The sequence below is a fragment of the Bos indicus x Bos taurus genome, chromosome 2 (assembly GCF_003369695.1).
Source record: "Bos indicus x Bos taurus breed Angus x Brahman F1 hybrid chromosome 2, Bos_hybrid_MaternalHap_v2.0, whole genome shotgun sequence".
Taxonomy (NCBI): Eukaryota; Metazoa; Chordata; class Mammalia; order Artiodactyla; family Bovidae; genus Bos; species Bos indicus x Bos taurus.
This window is the reverse complement of record NC_040077.1, coordinates 88,883,707-88,897,235: the sequence shown is the minus strand read 5'-3', so window position 1 is coordinate 88,897,235 and position 13,529 is coordinate 88,883,707. Positions and strand designations below refer to the sequence as shown.

The following is a 13,529-nucleotide window of genomic DNA, read 5'->3' as shown; positions in this document are numbered from 1 at the left end:
TAGGATGTTAGGGTACCAAGTGTTTGAGGTGCAAATTTATCCATGCCTAGAAAGAGAAGAATGGCCACAGAGAGGCAGACAAAGGGGATATAATTCCACTTAAACATTCAAGACCTTTGATTAACAATGGAGGAATCATATCTGGTTTTCAATCTATGTGGCTCACAGAAAGAAATGCAATTTCAGGTCTAACTCTCTTCACTAAGCAGTATCTTTTGGAAAGTTCTGTCATTCAGATACTTCTCTGTGTGTGCAAAATATGTTGAATCATTTGTGCAAAAGAAATCACTTTACCTCTTTTCTTTGCCAACTCATCTGGCTTTATTTCAAGATGAGCTGCAGGGGCATTGGACTTAACAGGAGATGTTTTTGTCTTAGGCTTGCTTGGGTTACAAGGCTGCTCAGCTGACCACTGTAGGCCATCTGACCTCTCTGGTGTTCCATGTATAGGTTTGGGGTTCCCATCTAAGGACAGTTTCTGTTGCAGTGGTCTGTTGCCTTCTGTAAGAAAACACCAAATAATGACTGTGAAGTGATAAACTAAAAACACTGACGATCAGGTGATGGGGATGCCACAATTTTGGGTTTTGTTAACATGTTGGCAATAGTTCCTTTCACTGCAAACAGTCAAGAAACTGTTTTAATAGACTCCCCAGAAGATGAAAGGATATACTAGAAAGAGCCTTGTACTTGGAGTTAGAAGACCTGAGTGGGTGTTTTGACTCTAGTAATTACTTACAGAGTGACCCCAGGCAAGCCACTTATCTCTGAGTCTTAGTTTCCTCACCCATAACTACCCAGGAAGATCCTTAGGAGCCTTATATGCATGAACAGTTCCCCCACTATTCAGTAAAGGCTTAGATGTCTTTAAGTATGATTTCAAATTGAGGCTATAAAAACACAGCCCTCCCATCTCCAAGTGCTACATCAATGTCTTGTGGTATTTTATTCGGAATTAATGAAGGCAGAAGAGGAGCTAGGGCAAGAATGAAGTGACAACAGGTTCTATGATCATTTCATCTAATTTATGGAAGGATTAAATCAGGAAACATCATCACAATAACTCAACTATATTTAAAATCTAGAGAGTCAGATTCCCTCTGGAGCTTTAACAGATGTGGCAATAAATTAGCAGCACGTTGCTTTCGGCATCTTTTAAAGGTAGCTTCCTATTTAGTTATGGCTGGAGTGGATTAAATGGCACCTTAGTGGCCTGAAAAGGAAATGTATCACACTTAACATCTCACTCACAACCAGAGAGAGCTCTGGGTATGAGAAAAAGGGAAGCCAGCCTGCTTTTGCAGGTCAGGTTCTTGGAGAAAGTTGGGTGTAATGGAAAGAGTGTGGGTTTGGCACTTCTGACCATCCTGATGTCTGGATTACCCTGTATGAATGAGTCCATTTCTCTGGCCAACTACGGCTCATACCCAAACTGAGCACAACATCATCACTATGAAGCCCGGCCTCTGTCTCACCTCTCTCTACTTCCTGGTATAACCTGGTGCGTTAAATTCAACACAAGGTTCTCATGTCTGCTCCTTCCCTGCAGAGGCTAAGATGCCCTTAAAGGCAGATGCAAAATCTGATTCGTTTTTGAAGCTCCAGTACTTGTGTCTAGCTCAATAGCTATCTGTAGGATTGTGACTGAATTAAAATACTCTTAAAATGATTTCATAGGAAAAAAAAAAAGAAACAAAGAATACCTTTCCTGACACTGTCACAAGCATTATAGAGAACACACTTGGAAAGTACAAAAGAATAGGATTTGGTCCGAGTCAGTTTGGTTTTAGACGTTTGCCCATTTATGATGGGTAAATCTGATTTTAGTTGAAGCCATCATTTATTACCTATATATCAAAAAGGCACAGCCTATGCTTTATAGGCTGAATACTGAGTGCCTCTTAAAATTTACTTAAAAGGAAATTACAGCACACAGTGGAATGTTCAGCCCAGGTGGTGAACAAAGTAATTAAGTACTGAAAACATCATTTCCTCCAGTAATAAAACAGATTTAAATGATAGTATACAATTTTATCTTTAGTCATACTAAAGTTTGGAACTTTACTGCAAGGGCAGTGGTTGTCAAACTTTAGTGTGCATGACTTTTCCCCTAGTACTTATTGCAAATGCAAATTCCCTGACACCACCTGCAGAAATTTCGATTCAGAAGTGGATCCAGGATTCAGCTTCCAGGTGTTTTCGTTGGGGTGGAGTTGGATGGTACCTGGGTAGTACCCTCACCAGGAGAAACTCTACTGTGAAAGATGAAAAACTAATTTTTTGATGACTGTATAAATGTTTTGTTAAAAGTGAGTAAGTATAGGCTGGTTCCAACTCTCTCTAAATCACAGTTGAGATTCAGGTTTGATGAAATTCAATAAATTAAGACTCTAAAATACAGTTCATTGTGCATAGTGTAGTAAATTACTGTTATTCTTGAAAATAAAGGGGATTTCCATTATAGCCTAGTGGAAATAATGACCTTAGAACAGAAGAAAGAAATTATTTTGTTGAATGCAAAAGCATTTTAAATGGGAAGACCAGCATGCAAATGAGTTTGGGATTATTAACCTAGAGCTGAATATATTTTGTGCATCAAAGAACTGATATGAGGGCTTCTGGTTCATTTCATCATTCATCTAACAAGTATTTATTGAGAAATTTGAGTAGTAGTATTGTTTTTAGGACCTGAAAGCTGTCTCAATGGTGGGGTCATTGAATGATGGAAAGATCTGAGTTCTCAAAGACTGCTGCTGCTGCTGCTGCTAAGTCGCTTCAGTCATGTCCGACTCTGTGCGACCCCATAGACGGCAGCCCACCAGGCTCCCCTGTCCCTGGGATTCTCCAGACAAGAACACTGGAATGGGTTGCCATTGCCTTCTCCAATGCATGAAAGTGAAAAGTGAAAGTGAAGTTGCTCAGTCGCGTCCGACTCTTTGCAACCCCATGGACTGCAGCCTACCAGGCTCCTCCATCCATGGGATTTTCCAGGCAAGAGTACTGGAGTGGGTTGCCATTGCCTTCTCCATCTCAAAGACTACTTGCGTATATTTGCACACTGGTGGTACAATTTGTCTCCAAATATAGTAAAACTCTAGGATTCTTTCAGATGAAAACTGGTGAATTGGTGGAGGGTTACAGAACTATTGACTATAACAGAATTAGTTCATTCTGACCACAGGTCCTTATATTTCTAGCAATAGAATAAAAAGAGTCCTTTCCTGGAAACAGTGATTTTCCTCTAACATTATGAGCTAGAAATACCATCAGTTTTCCACCTTTCAGAAATCTACTTGTAAACTTTATTATTTTAATTAGAAATTTTTACTTATGTATTTTTGGCTGCACCGAATCTTAGTTGTGGCACATGGGCTTTGTAGTTGTGGTGCATTGCCCCATAGCATGTGGGATCTTAATTCCCTGACCAGCGATTGAACCTGTGTTGCCTACAGTGGAAGGCAGATGCTGAACCACAGGTCCACCAGGGAAGTCCCTCCACTTGTAATCTTCAGTAGACTATAGCTGACTTGGAGTTGAATCATATCACTCTCCAATAAGGTAGCCACTAGCCACATAAGGCTACTGAACACTTGAAACATGGCTTGTCTGAATCGAGTTGGCTCTAAGTGTAAATTACACACTGAAATGTGAAGACTTAAAAAAGGAGAATTAAAAATATTCCTTTGATCAATAAAAAATATTGATCACATGTCAATATGATTGTCAACATAATTTAGATAGAATATATTACTCAATTTAATTCACCTGTTTATTTTTACTTTTTAAATGTGTCTACTAGACAATTTAAAATTACATATACAGCTCATACTATTTTTCTATTGAAGAGCCCTAATACAAACCAAAAGAAGCATGAAATTTGTTGGCCTACAATCTATAGTCATTACAAATTTATATTCTAGACTAAGAGTATTGATTTTAGTGAAACCTTAAAATATCCTCTTCAATTTCTACATGAGAAAAGTGGAGACAGTGATGTATGTCTTGTTCATCATTATATGCTTGGCGCCTTGTGGGTACATGATGAATACTGAATGGATGGGTGAATGAATGAATCAGTATTCCTTTCATACTTTGCATGCCTGGGGCCTTTCCAATTATAGGGAGCCTAGTTTGATATGAGTCTCTGGCTATGTCTTTATCCAATATTCATCAAATACTTGAACCAAAGTAGCTACTTCTTGGAAAGAAAAGTTATCTTTGGAAACACCCAATCTGCCCAGATTTCAATAAAAATTATATTTGAATTTAATCCTTGTCCATGTGTCTAAAAAATTGCTCCTAGAAGCTTATGTGTTTTTGAATCTATTACTTGAGGCTTCCTCTTATTAAAATTACTTATCAAATCCCAACATAGATGTTATATAGCTTTCTGAGTATGGATCTGATTTCTGATTCAATTTAACTCAACAGGCCTGTATAGAATGACCACTATGTGCTTGCCCTGGCTAATTCGCAGGAGTTAAATGGGACATAGTCTTTCTGCCTTTAACAACTAGTACGTAAAATGCGAAAAAAGAATATAAGACTCCAGCATGATAAATCTGAGTTGACCTTTCTCCACTAAACTATTTTGGCACCTCAGTTGAAAATTTGTTGACTGTATCTGTGTGTTCTATTGCTGAACTCTATTCTATTCCACAGATCTAATTGTTTCTCCTCACCCTGATACCACACTATCTCATTTACTAATTACTATATAACGAGTCTTAATATTAAATAATGAATGTCCTTCAATTTTACTCTTCTTTTCCAAGATTGCTTCAAGATCTTAGGTCCTTTGCATTTCAATATAAATTTAACAATGAACTTGTATATTTCTTTTCAAAAAAATCTGATGGGATGTTAACTGCATTTGCATTCAGTGTATAAATCAATTTGGAGATAACTGGTATCTTAGTGATATTGCATCTTTTGAGTACTGGACATTATATATCTCCCCATTTCTTTAGGTTTTCTTTTATTTGTTGCATCATTTTACAGCTTTCAGTGTCTTGTGCATCTTTAGTTTTTATTCCTAGGACATCAACCCTGAATACTCTTTGCAACGACTGATGCTGAAGCTGAAGCACCAATACTTTGTCCACCTGATGCGAACTGCCGACTCATTGGAAAAGACCCTGATGCTGGAAATGATTGAAGGCAGAAGAAGAAGAGGGCAACAGAGGATGAGATGGTTGGATGGCATCACCAACTCAATGGACATGAACTTGGGCAAACTCTGGGAGATGGTGAAGGACAGGATGCTGAAGACTGGAGTGCTGCAGTCCATGGGGTGGAAAAGAGTTGGTCACAACTTGGTGACTGAACAAAAATTTTAGATGACATGCAAAATGTCATTGTATATATAGTAATTTTTTAAAACTTCCTTTCCCAATTGCTGGTTGCTAGAATACAGAAATACAAATTAGCTTTTTATATATTGAACTTGAACCTAAAACACCTTGCTGATTTCCTTGTTAGTTTTTTGTTTTGTAGCTTTCTTGTAATTTTCTATATGGGCAATAATGATATCTGTAAATGAAGAGTAATTTCTGTCTTTCCAATTTTTCCTTGCCTTATTGGACTGGCTAGGAATTCTAGGACAATGTAGAACAATTACTCTTGCATTGTTCTTGATTTTAGGAAAACTACATTCAATATTTTATTATCAAGTATTATATTGGCTATACAGTATAATTTTCATATGTTTATCAGTTAGTTTTCTTATATACTGGGAGTTTTTATTTTATCAAGTGATTTAAGATGATCATGCTGTTATTTTCTTTGATTTTATTACAACATTGGTTGCTTTTTAAATGTTAAACCAATGCTGCATTCCTGGAAAAAACTACTTTGGTTATAGTGTATTAACTTTTTAATATATTGTCCTTACTTTGGTTTGCTAATATTTTGTTGAGGATTTTGCTCTTTTATTTATGAGCAATGTGGTTCCGAGGCTTTTCCTGTAATAATTTTTGTCAGGTTTTGATAAGGCTATGCTGGCCTCATTAAATGAGTTGAAAAGTGCTGACTTCCTTCTATTCCTAAACTATTTCAGGAAATAAAGATTTGTTTAAGACTGCTATTATTTTTTCTTAAATTAAGAGTTCACTGGTGAAGCCACCTCAGCCTGGAATTTTAATTACCAATTGCTTTGATGGATTTAGAGCTATTTCTATTTTCCATTTCTTCTTATGTGCATTTTAGTGATTCATATTTTTAAAGAAATTTGTTCACTTCCCTTTTGGCATAAAATTCTTTTACAATATCCTGTTGTTAGTCTTTAAATAAATAAATGTGGGGTCAGGATCGATTTCATTACTGATACTGGTAACTGAGTTACTGTATTTTCATTATGGTGCAGTTCAAATGATTTTCTAATATCTCTTGTGAATTTTTTTTCTTTGATCAATAGAGTATTTATTTTTGTTTATTTATTTTGGTTGTGCTGCATGGCTTGCGGGATCTTAGTTCCCTAACCAGGGATTGAACCCAGGTCCTCAGCAGTGAAACCACAGAGTCCCAACCACTGGACTGCCAGGAAATATCCCATCAATGAATTATTTAGAAGGTTGATTAATTTCTAAATTTTTGGAAATTTTCTAGATATCTTAGTGCTATTAAATGTTATTTTACTTCTATCTTTGGTCAAAGAACATAATCTAAATATTTTAATACTTAAATTTTTTGAAACTTATTTTATGGTCTAGCAATTGGTCTATTTTGGTGAAAATGCCATGTGTCCTTCAAGTTGTTAGTGTAGTGTTCTACAAATGTCAATTAGGTCAGGTTGGTTGACAATACTATTTAAATATTCAACATTCTGAAAGATTTTTCATATACTTGCTCTATCAGTTACTAATAAAATGGTGATAAAACCCAAGCTCCTCCGTCCATGGGATTCTCCAGGCAAGAATACTGGAGTGGGTTGCCATTTCCTTCTCCAGGGGATCTTCCTGACCCAGGGATCAAACCCAGGTCTCCCGCATTAGAGGCAGACACTTTAACCTCTGAGCCACCAGAGAAGCCTGATAAAACCCATAACTATTGTGAATTTGGCCGGTCTCTGTCTTCATGTGTAAAGTGTATTTCTTTAATCAGCATATAATTGAGTCTTGTTACTGGTCTTGCTACCCAGTCTGTCAATCTCTGCTATTTAATTAGAGTCTTTTGTCCATCTCCATTTAATATAATTATTGGTATTAGTGGGTTATGTTTACCATTTTGAGTTGTGTTTATTCTTTATTTCTTTGATTTTTTCCTTACTTCTTTTAGGTGAAATGGTTTTCAAGAAATTGTTAATCTTATCTTTTTTGTGATACCTCTTCATTCTTTGCTTTTAGAGGTTGTTCCAAGGATTATAGTACGTATCATTAATTTATCATAGTGTCCTTTGAATCAATATTATACTGTTTCATGTATAATGTAACAATCATACAATAATAAATAAATAATTACACATACCCACTTCTATCAACTGTATACTTATAGCCATATATTTTACCTCTATGTTTGTTCTGAACCTCACAATACATTGTTATTATTTTTGCTTTAAGCAGTCAATTGATTTTCAAAAAAAAACAAAGAGGGGAAAAAAAAAACATTTTTATTTCTATCCATATATTTACCATTTTCAGTGTTTTTCATTTCTTCCAGCAGATTCAAATTTCAATCTAGTATCATTTACTTTCAACCTAAAGAATATCCTTTGGCTTGTTTTGTAGTGCAACTCTGTTGGTGAAAAATTCTTTCCATTTTTGTTTATCTTAAAATATCTTGACTTTATCTTCCTTTTTGAAGGATATTTTCTCTAGATATATATATAATTCCATACTGGCAGTTATTCCTATTATAGATTTCATTCTGGAGTTTGCTGACCCATATCATTTCTGATGAGAAGTTAACCTTTACTCTTCTTGTTGTCTCCTGTTTGTTATGTGTCTTTTATCCTTTGACTTTGACTTAAACTTTTATCTTCATTTCTGATTTTCAGTAGTTTGACTGTGACACGCTTTGGTGTGATTTTCTATCATTTACCCTGCTTGGATTTTGCTGAGCTTTTTGGATATGTGGGTTGTTGTTTCATGTTAAATTTGGAAAAACTGTGGGCATTGTTTCTTCATATGTCCCCCTGTTTCTCCATTCTCTCCTTTTTTCTCCTGAGATTCCAATTACATATCTATGAGAATGCTTGATATTGTCCCTTGAGTGACCGAGGCTCTGCTTTTGTTGTCATTTTGTTTTCTCTTTTCTTCAGTTTGGATAATTTCTTTTGACCTGTCTTCACGTTCACCGATCCTTTAGTCTTTATTGTCCAAATTTCTGCCAAAAGCATCTGATGACTTCCAAAAAACTTCAAATACTGTACTTATTAGTTCCAGGGTTGTCATTTCATTCTTTCCATCTCTCCTGAAATTCTCCTCCCTTCACCTACTAAGTCCACTTTTTTGGGAAAAATTTAAAACATATTGATAATCCTTGTCTGCTGATTTCAACATCTGGGTTGTCTATGGGTCTGCTTCTAATGACTAATCTTTCTCTTCACTAAAGGTCATATTTTCTTCTTGCAATGTCTAGCAATATAGTAATACTTTAAACTGGATACTGAATATTGCGGATGACACTTTGAGAAACACTGGGTTTTGTTATTTTCTTGTGAAGAATTTTGTATTTTATTTTAACGGTCATTAAAATACTAGCGTATCACTTTCTGCTCTCCCTACTCCCACCCCTCCTTTTTTACCTTGAAGGCAAACGTTAGACATCTTATAAAACAAACTGGAATGGAATTAGGTACGGGGATAGTGGACTGTTCCTTAAAATATCTTTATTTAATTACCCTGCTTTATACCTCTCTTTCTAAGCTTGTCCCCCATCCTAAAGGCTGACTCTAGATCTAGAGTTTCCCCATTTTCTGCCAGGCAGTCAGCATCCTTCCTGCCAAAGCTCCCTCCCTCTGAAGTCTATGCTGCAGCTTCCCATACTCTGCTTCATCAGTCAATCCTTTTCCATCTACTTTTCTTCCTCTAGAAACTGAGGCTGTCTTTTCCCTTTCCTTCATCATTGTGGATTTCTGTATTTAAAAATTCCTTTACTATAATTTAGTAGGGTCTGTGATGAAGAAGACACAAATTCTTGCCTTTATTTTTCTTAAAAAATTATTGATATGCTTTGCCAAATTATTTTCTAGTCACGTAGATCCACTGACACTCAACTGTAGTGGATGTAATTGTACTTACACTTAACTCTTGTCAATACTGAGAACTATCCATTTTCCAGTTACTAAATCTTAGTATCTACTTACATATTGGACTTGTCCTTGATTTATTTTACAGAGTAAAACATGAACAGTGGTGGTTGTTTTCTATTAACAATATCAAAGAAAACAAATCTTCCTTTGGGGAGAAATATATGAACTTAGAGCCAAAGATTTTTATAATATATGTACAACTATGTATGTGTTCAGATTTGAAAGTCTCTGAAGACTCCCTTGTCTCTTTAGCTTTTTGGTGAAAGCCTTTTATACTTAAAGGTAGACTGAAGGAAGTATACACGGTATTCAAGTCTAAATTTAAAGGATGTATTAAGGGACTTCCCTGATGGTCCAATGACTAAGACTCCTTGCTTCCAGTGCAGGAGACATGGGTTCAATCCCTAGTGGGGAAACTAGATCCAACATGCTGAAACTAAGACCCAGCACAGTTAAAAAAATAAAAATACATATTAAAGGATATATTTATTATAGAGTAGTTCTAAAATAATTATTTTAACTCACTGAGTTAAGATGACTTCATAGTCCCCTATACAAATGTAATTTCAGTAAATCACACCATCTCATGATGATTAACTTAGTATTGTAAGTGGTCCTATCAAGAAAAAAACTTTGATAAAAAATAATTTTGCTATTATAAAATAATGCCTAAAATTTCTAATGTCTGTGTTACTTAAAGCATTACCATTCTCTTAAAAGTACTTATGTGAATACAACAGTGTTTTCTGATAACCAATAATAAAGTAATTTTTTGTTTTTTGACCACTGATCTTAATGTTCTTAAATATTCACTAAAGAAGAGATGCAAATGGAAATTAAACATTGCAAAATTCTCCATTTTCCTACTAATCAGTTTTACAAATAAAACAATGAGATTAGTGCAATCTTTTTGGACAGCGATATATTAAAAATTTTAAAAATACTCATACCCTTTGAATCCAATAACTCCACTTCTAAGAAAGTATGTCAAGAAGATGATTGTTCATAAAGATTTATATACAAAAAATGTTCATTATAGCATTGTTTATAATAGCAAGTGGAAACAATGCATATGGACAATAGTTTGGAAATAATTAAACTAAATGGCAAATTCATAAAAACACAGCAGAGCTATTAAGGTCAAGTTTTTAAAGAACAAAATGATATGAGGTAATGTTTATAATGTCATGTTAAGTAAAAAGCAAGATACAAAAGTTCACACACTACATAACATTTGTAAAAATGACCCCTATATATCTATAAATCTAAAACATTCTGAAATGAAATTCCACAGTGGTTGTTTCTAGGAGGTAGGCTTTTCCCCTCTAAACCTTACTGTATTTTTCACATCTCTTCAATTAATATAAATGTCTTTTAAAATCAGGAATACAAAATCCACAATTATCTTTAAAAAGCAGCATAGGAACTTATAGGCAAGAATACTGGAGTGGGTTGCCATGCCCTCCTCCAGGAGATCTTTCCGACCCAGGGATTGAACCCAAGTCTCCCACATTGCAGACACAGTCTTTACCATCTGAGCCACCAGGGAAGCCCCAAATTAACCTATACATATCCATTTATTTATTATTAATAACTCAATACAAATCATGAAAAAGGCTTGAGTGCTTATTATGTCCAGTTATTGTTCTAGACACCAAAACCATAACAGTGGTAAAAGACAGCTGTGGTTTCCATCTCATAGAACTTGCAGCCTCAGAGGAAGACACATAAACCACACCACCACACAAACAAAAGTAGAATTACAACTGTGATAAGTTTTATGGAAAAAAAAAGTACATAGTCCTGAAACCTACAATTGGCATGCATTTGGCTTAGGGATATCAAGAATGAATTCTCCACAGAAGAAAAAACTAAGCTCACCTGAAATCACATAAAAGACTAATCAGATGAAGAGGGAAGAAAACTGCATTCCAGGCAGAGAGTGTTTGAAGCAGTTATCAAATTATTATCTCTTGACTCTAAATCTACCCTTGTTTGCCCTACTTTGTGATAACTGGCAGTGGACCCTGTAAACAATTTTCTTTCGCCAATTGGTAGATTGTTAGCTTTGTTAGTAGAGGGCAACAAAGAGTCCCCTGCAAGGTGATGAGGGCAGAAGTACACTTCTGGTTTTGGTCCATCATTATTATTATTCCCTACAGGAGCCAGCAGCCATGCAGAGGAGTTCCAGGTGCACGCTCATGCCATGTTCCCTGACTCCCCCCAGTGGCAATGGCTTTGAGCAGTTCCAGTCCATCTACACTCTCCAGAAATGGCAGGCTTCTTCTATAGAACAGCTTGGCCCAGGCCTTATGCCAAGATCTTTTGTCACCACAAGGCTTCGAGCATGTTCCTCTGGTAGTCATGACTATTTACTGGAAGGACTGATGCTGAAGCTTGAGCTTCAAAACTTTGGCCACCGGATGCAAAGAGCCAACTCATTGGAAAAGACCCTGATGCTAGGAAAGATGGAGGGCAGGAGGAGAAGGGGATGACAGAGGATGAGATGGTTGGGTGGTATCACCGACTCATGAGTTTGAGCAAACTCGGGGAGACAGTGAAGGACACGGAAGCCTGGCATGTTGCAGTCCATGGTGGTGCAAAGAGTCAGACACGACTGAGCGACCGAACAACAAACAACTGGTAGCCACACAGTTTATTTGATGAGGTCAGAATCTAGTTTTAGACTAGGGGAATCTCCCAGTCCTACTTCCTTTATTGTCCAGCCTTCTTGGAAATAGTAACTGTTCTCTTGACAAGCCTAGACCCCTGAGAGTCCTCACTTACCCATTTAGTAGTTAGCCACCTCCTACTGTTTTAGTTAGCAGTTCTTGCTATTACATTCCACCCATTCAAATGTCCAGTGTGGCTTCTGTCTCCTGACTTAAACCTGACTGATGTACACAGCCCCTATGTGGGACTAAGAGGAGACCAGTATGGCTGAAGCAAAGAGCAAGAATCAGCACACCAGATCATGAGGCTGGAACGGGACACAGGGGCCAGAATATGCAGGAAATGGCAACCCACTCCAGTACTCTTGCCTGGAAAATCCCATGGACAGAGAAGCCTGGTAGACTACAGTCCATGGGATTGTAAAGAGTCGGACACGACTGAGCCACTTCACTTTCACTTTCACTCATGGGCCAGAGTAAGACTTTTGGTCTTTATCTTTAAGAGTCCAAATATGTGTTATCTGATGCTGGGAGGGATTGGGGGCAGGAGGAGAAGGGGACGACAGAGGATGAGATGACTGGATGGCATCACTGACTCGATGGACGTGAGTCTGAGTGAACTCCGGGAGTTGGTGATGGATAGGGAGGCCTGGAGTGCTGTGAATCATGGGGTCGCAAAGAGTCGGACACGACTGAGTGACTGAACTGAACTGAACTGAAGAGATTACAGGATAGAGAATGATTTAGAGGGGAACAGAATGAATGCCAGGTGATTAAGGAGTGGATTACTATAGCAGCAGAGACAAGAGAAGATGGTTTGGATGGAAATGTAGAGATCAAGATAGTGAGAAATGGATGGATGTCAGGAATATTTGAAAAAGAAAATCAATAGGACTTGGTGACCAATTGAATATCAGGGGAGAGGAAGATGTCTTGACTGATGCCTAGATTTCTGATTTGCTTCAGGATGGATGGATGGTACACTAAGATCAGAAAGCTAAGACTGGGAAGAGAGATCAGGAGTTTGTTTTGAGCATGATGTTAGAGTGCTTGAAATATCAAAGTGAAAATATCAAGTAGGAGTCTAAGTTCAGAGAGTAGCCTCAACTGGGATGAGGAGTATGTGAGCCAGCATACACAATCAAAGTTACAGCACGACTGAGATGATCTAAGAAGAGAGAGCTTTATGTGTGAAAGGACTTGGAACTAAACCAGTCGTGATGAGCCTCAACAATTAACAGCCAGTTAGAGGAGATGAACCCTCAAAGGAAACACAGAAGCAATGAAGATGCAGGGGAGAAATCAGGAAAAGTGTCAGGTCATAGATACCAAAGGGAAAAGACATGATGGTCGAGGAAAGAGTGGTCAATAGTCCTGCAAGGAAAAGGTAACTTAAGGATTGGAAAAACGTCTGCTAGATTCAATATGTGGAGGCCAATGGTAAACTCAGTGGGGGCAATTTCTTTGGAGTGATGGGACCTTAAAAAATTGGTAAGTGAGAGAGAGGTGAAGACATGGAGACAGTGAGTAAAGATAATTTTCTTAAGATGGTATAGTGATGAAACCCCAAGGAAACTCTTTTCACATTACAATTATTGTATACCTTA

The 13,529-nt window shown here is 37.0% G+C and overlaps 1 protein-coding gene across 8 annotated transcripts in view; it reads right to left on the bottom strand.

Annotated features, from left to right (window-relative positions):
- The window catches only part of SPATS2L (spermatogenesis associated serine rich 2 like), a 190,929-nt gene that overhangs the window by 42,506 nt on the left and 134,894 nt on the right, over nucleotides 1–13,529 (bottom strand). For 6 of the 8 annotated variants that reach the window (XM_027564026.1, XM_027564016.1, XM_027563999.1 and 3 more), the window contains one exon: nucleotides 295–501. The exons of the other annotated variants lie outside the window; for them this stretch is intronic. In XM_027564026.1, the coding sequence (XP_027419827.1) occupies nucleotides 295–501 (207 nt within the window). The remainder of the gene's footprint in view (nucleotides 1–294; nucleotides 502–13,529) is intronic. 8 annotated transcript variants of the gene reach the window in all.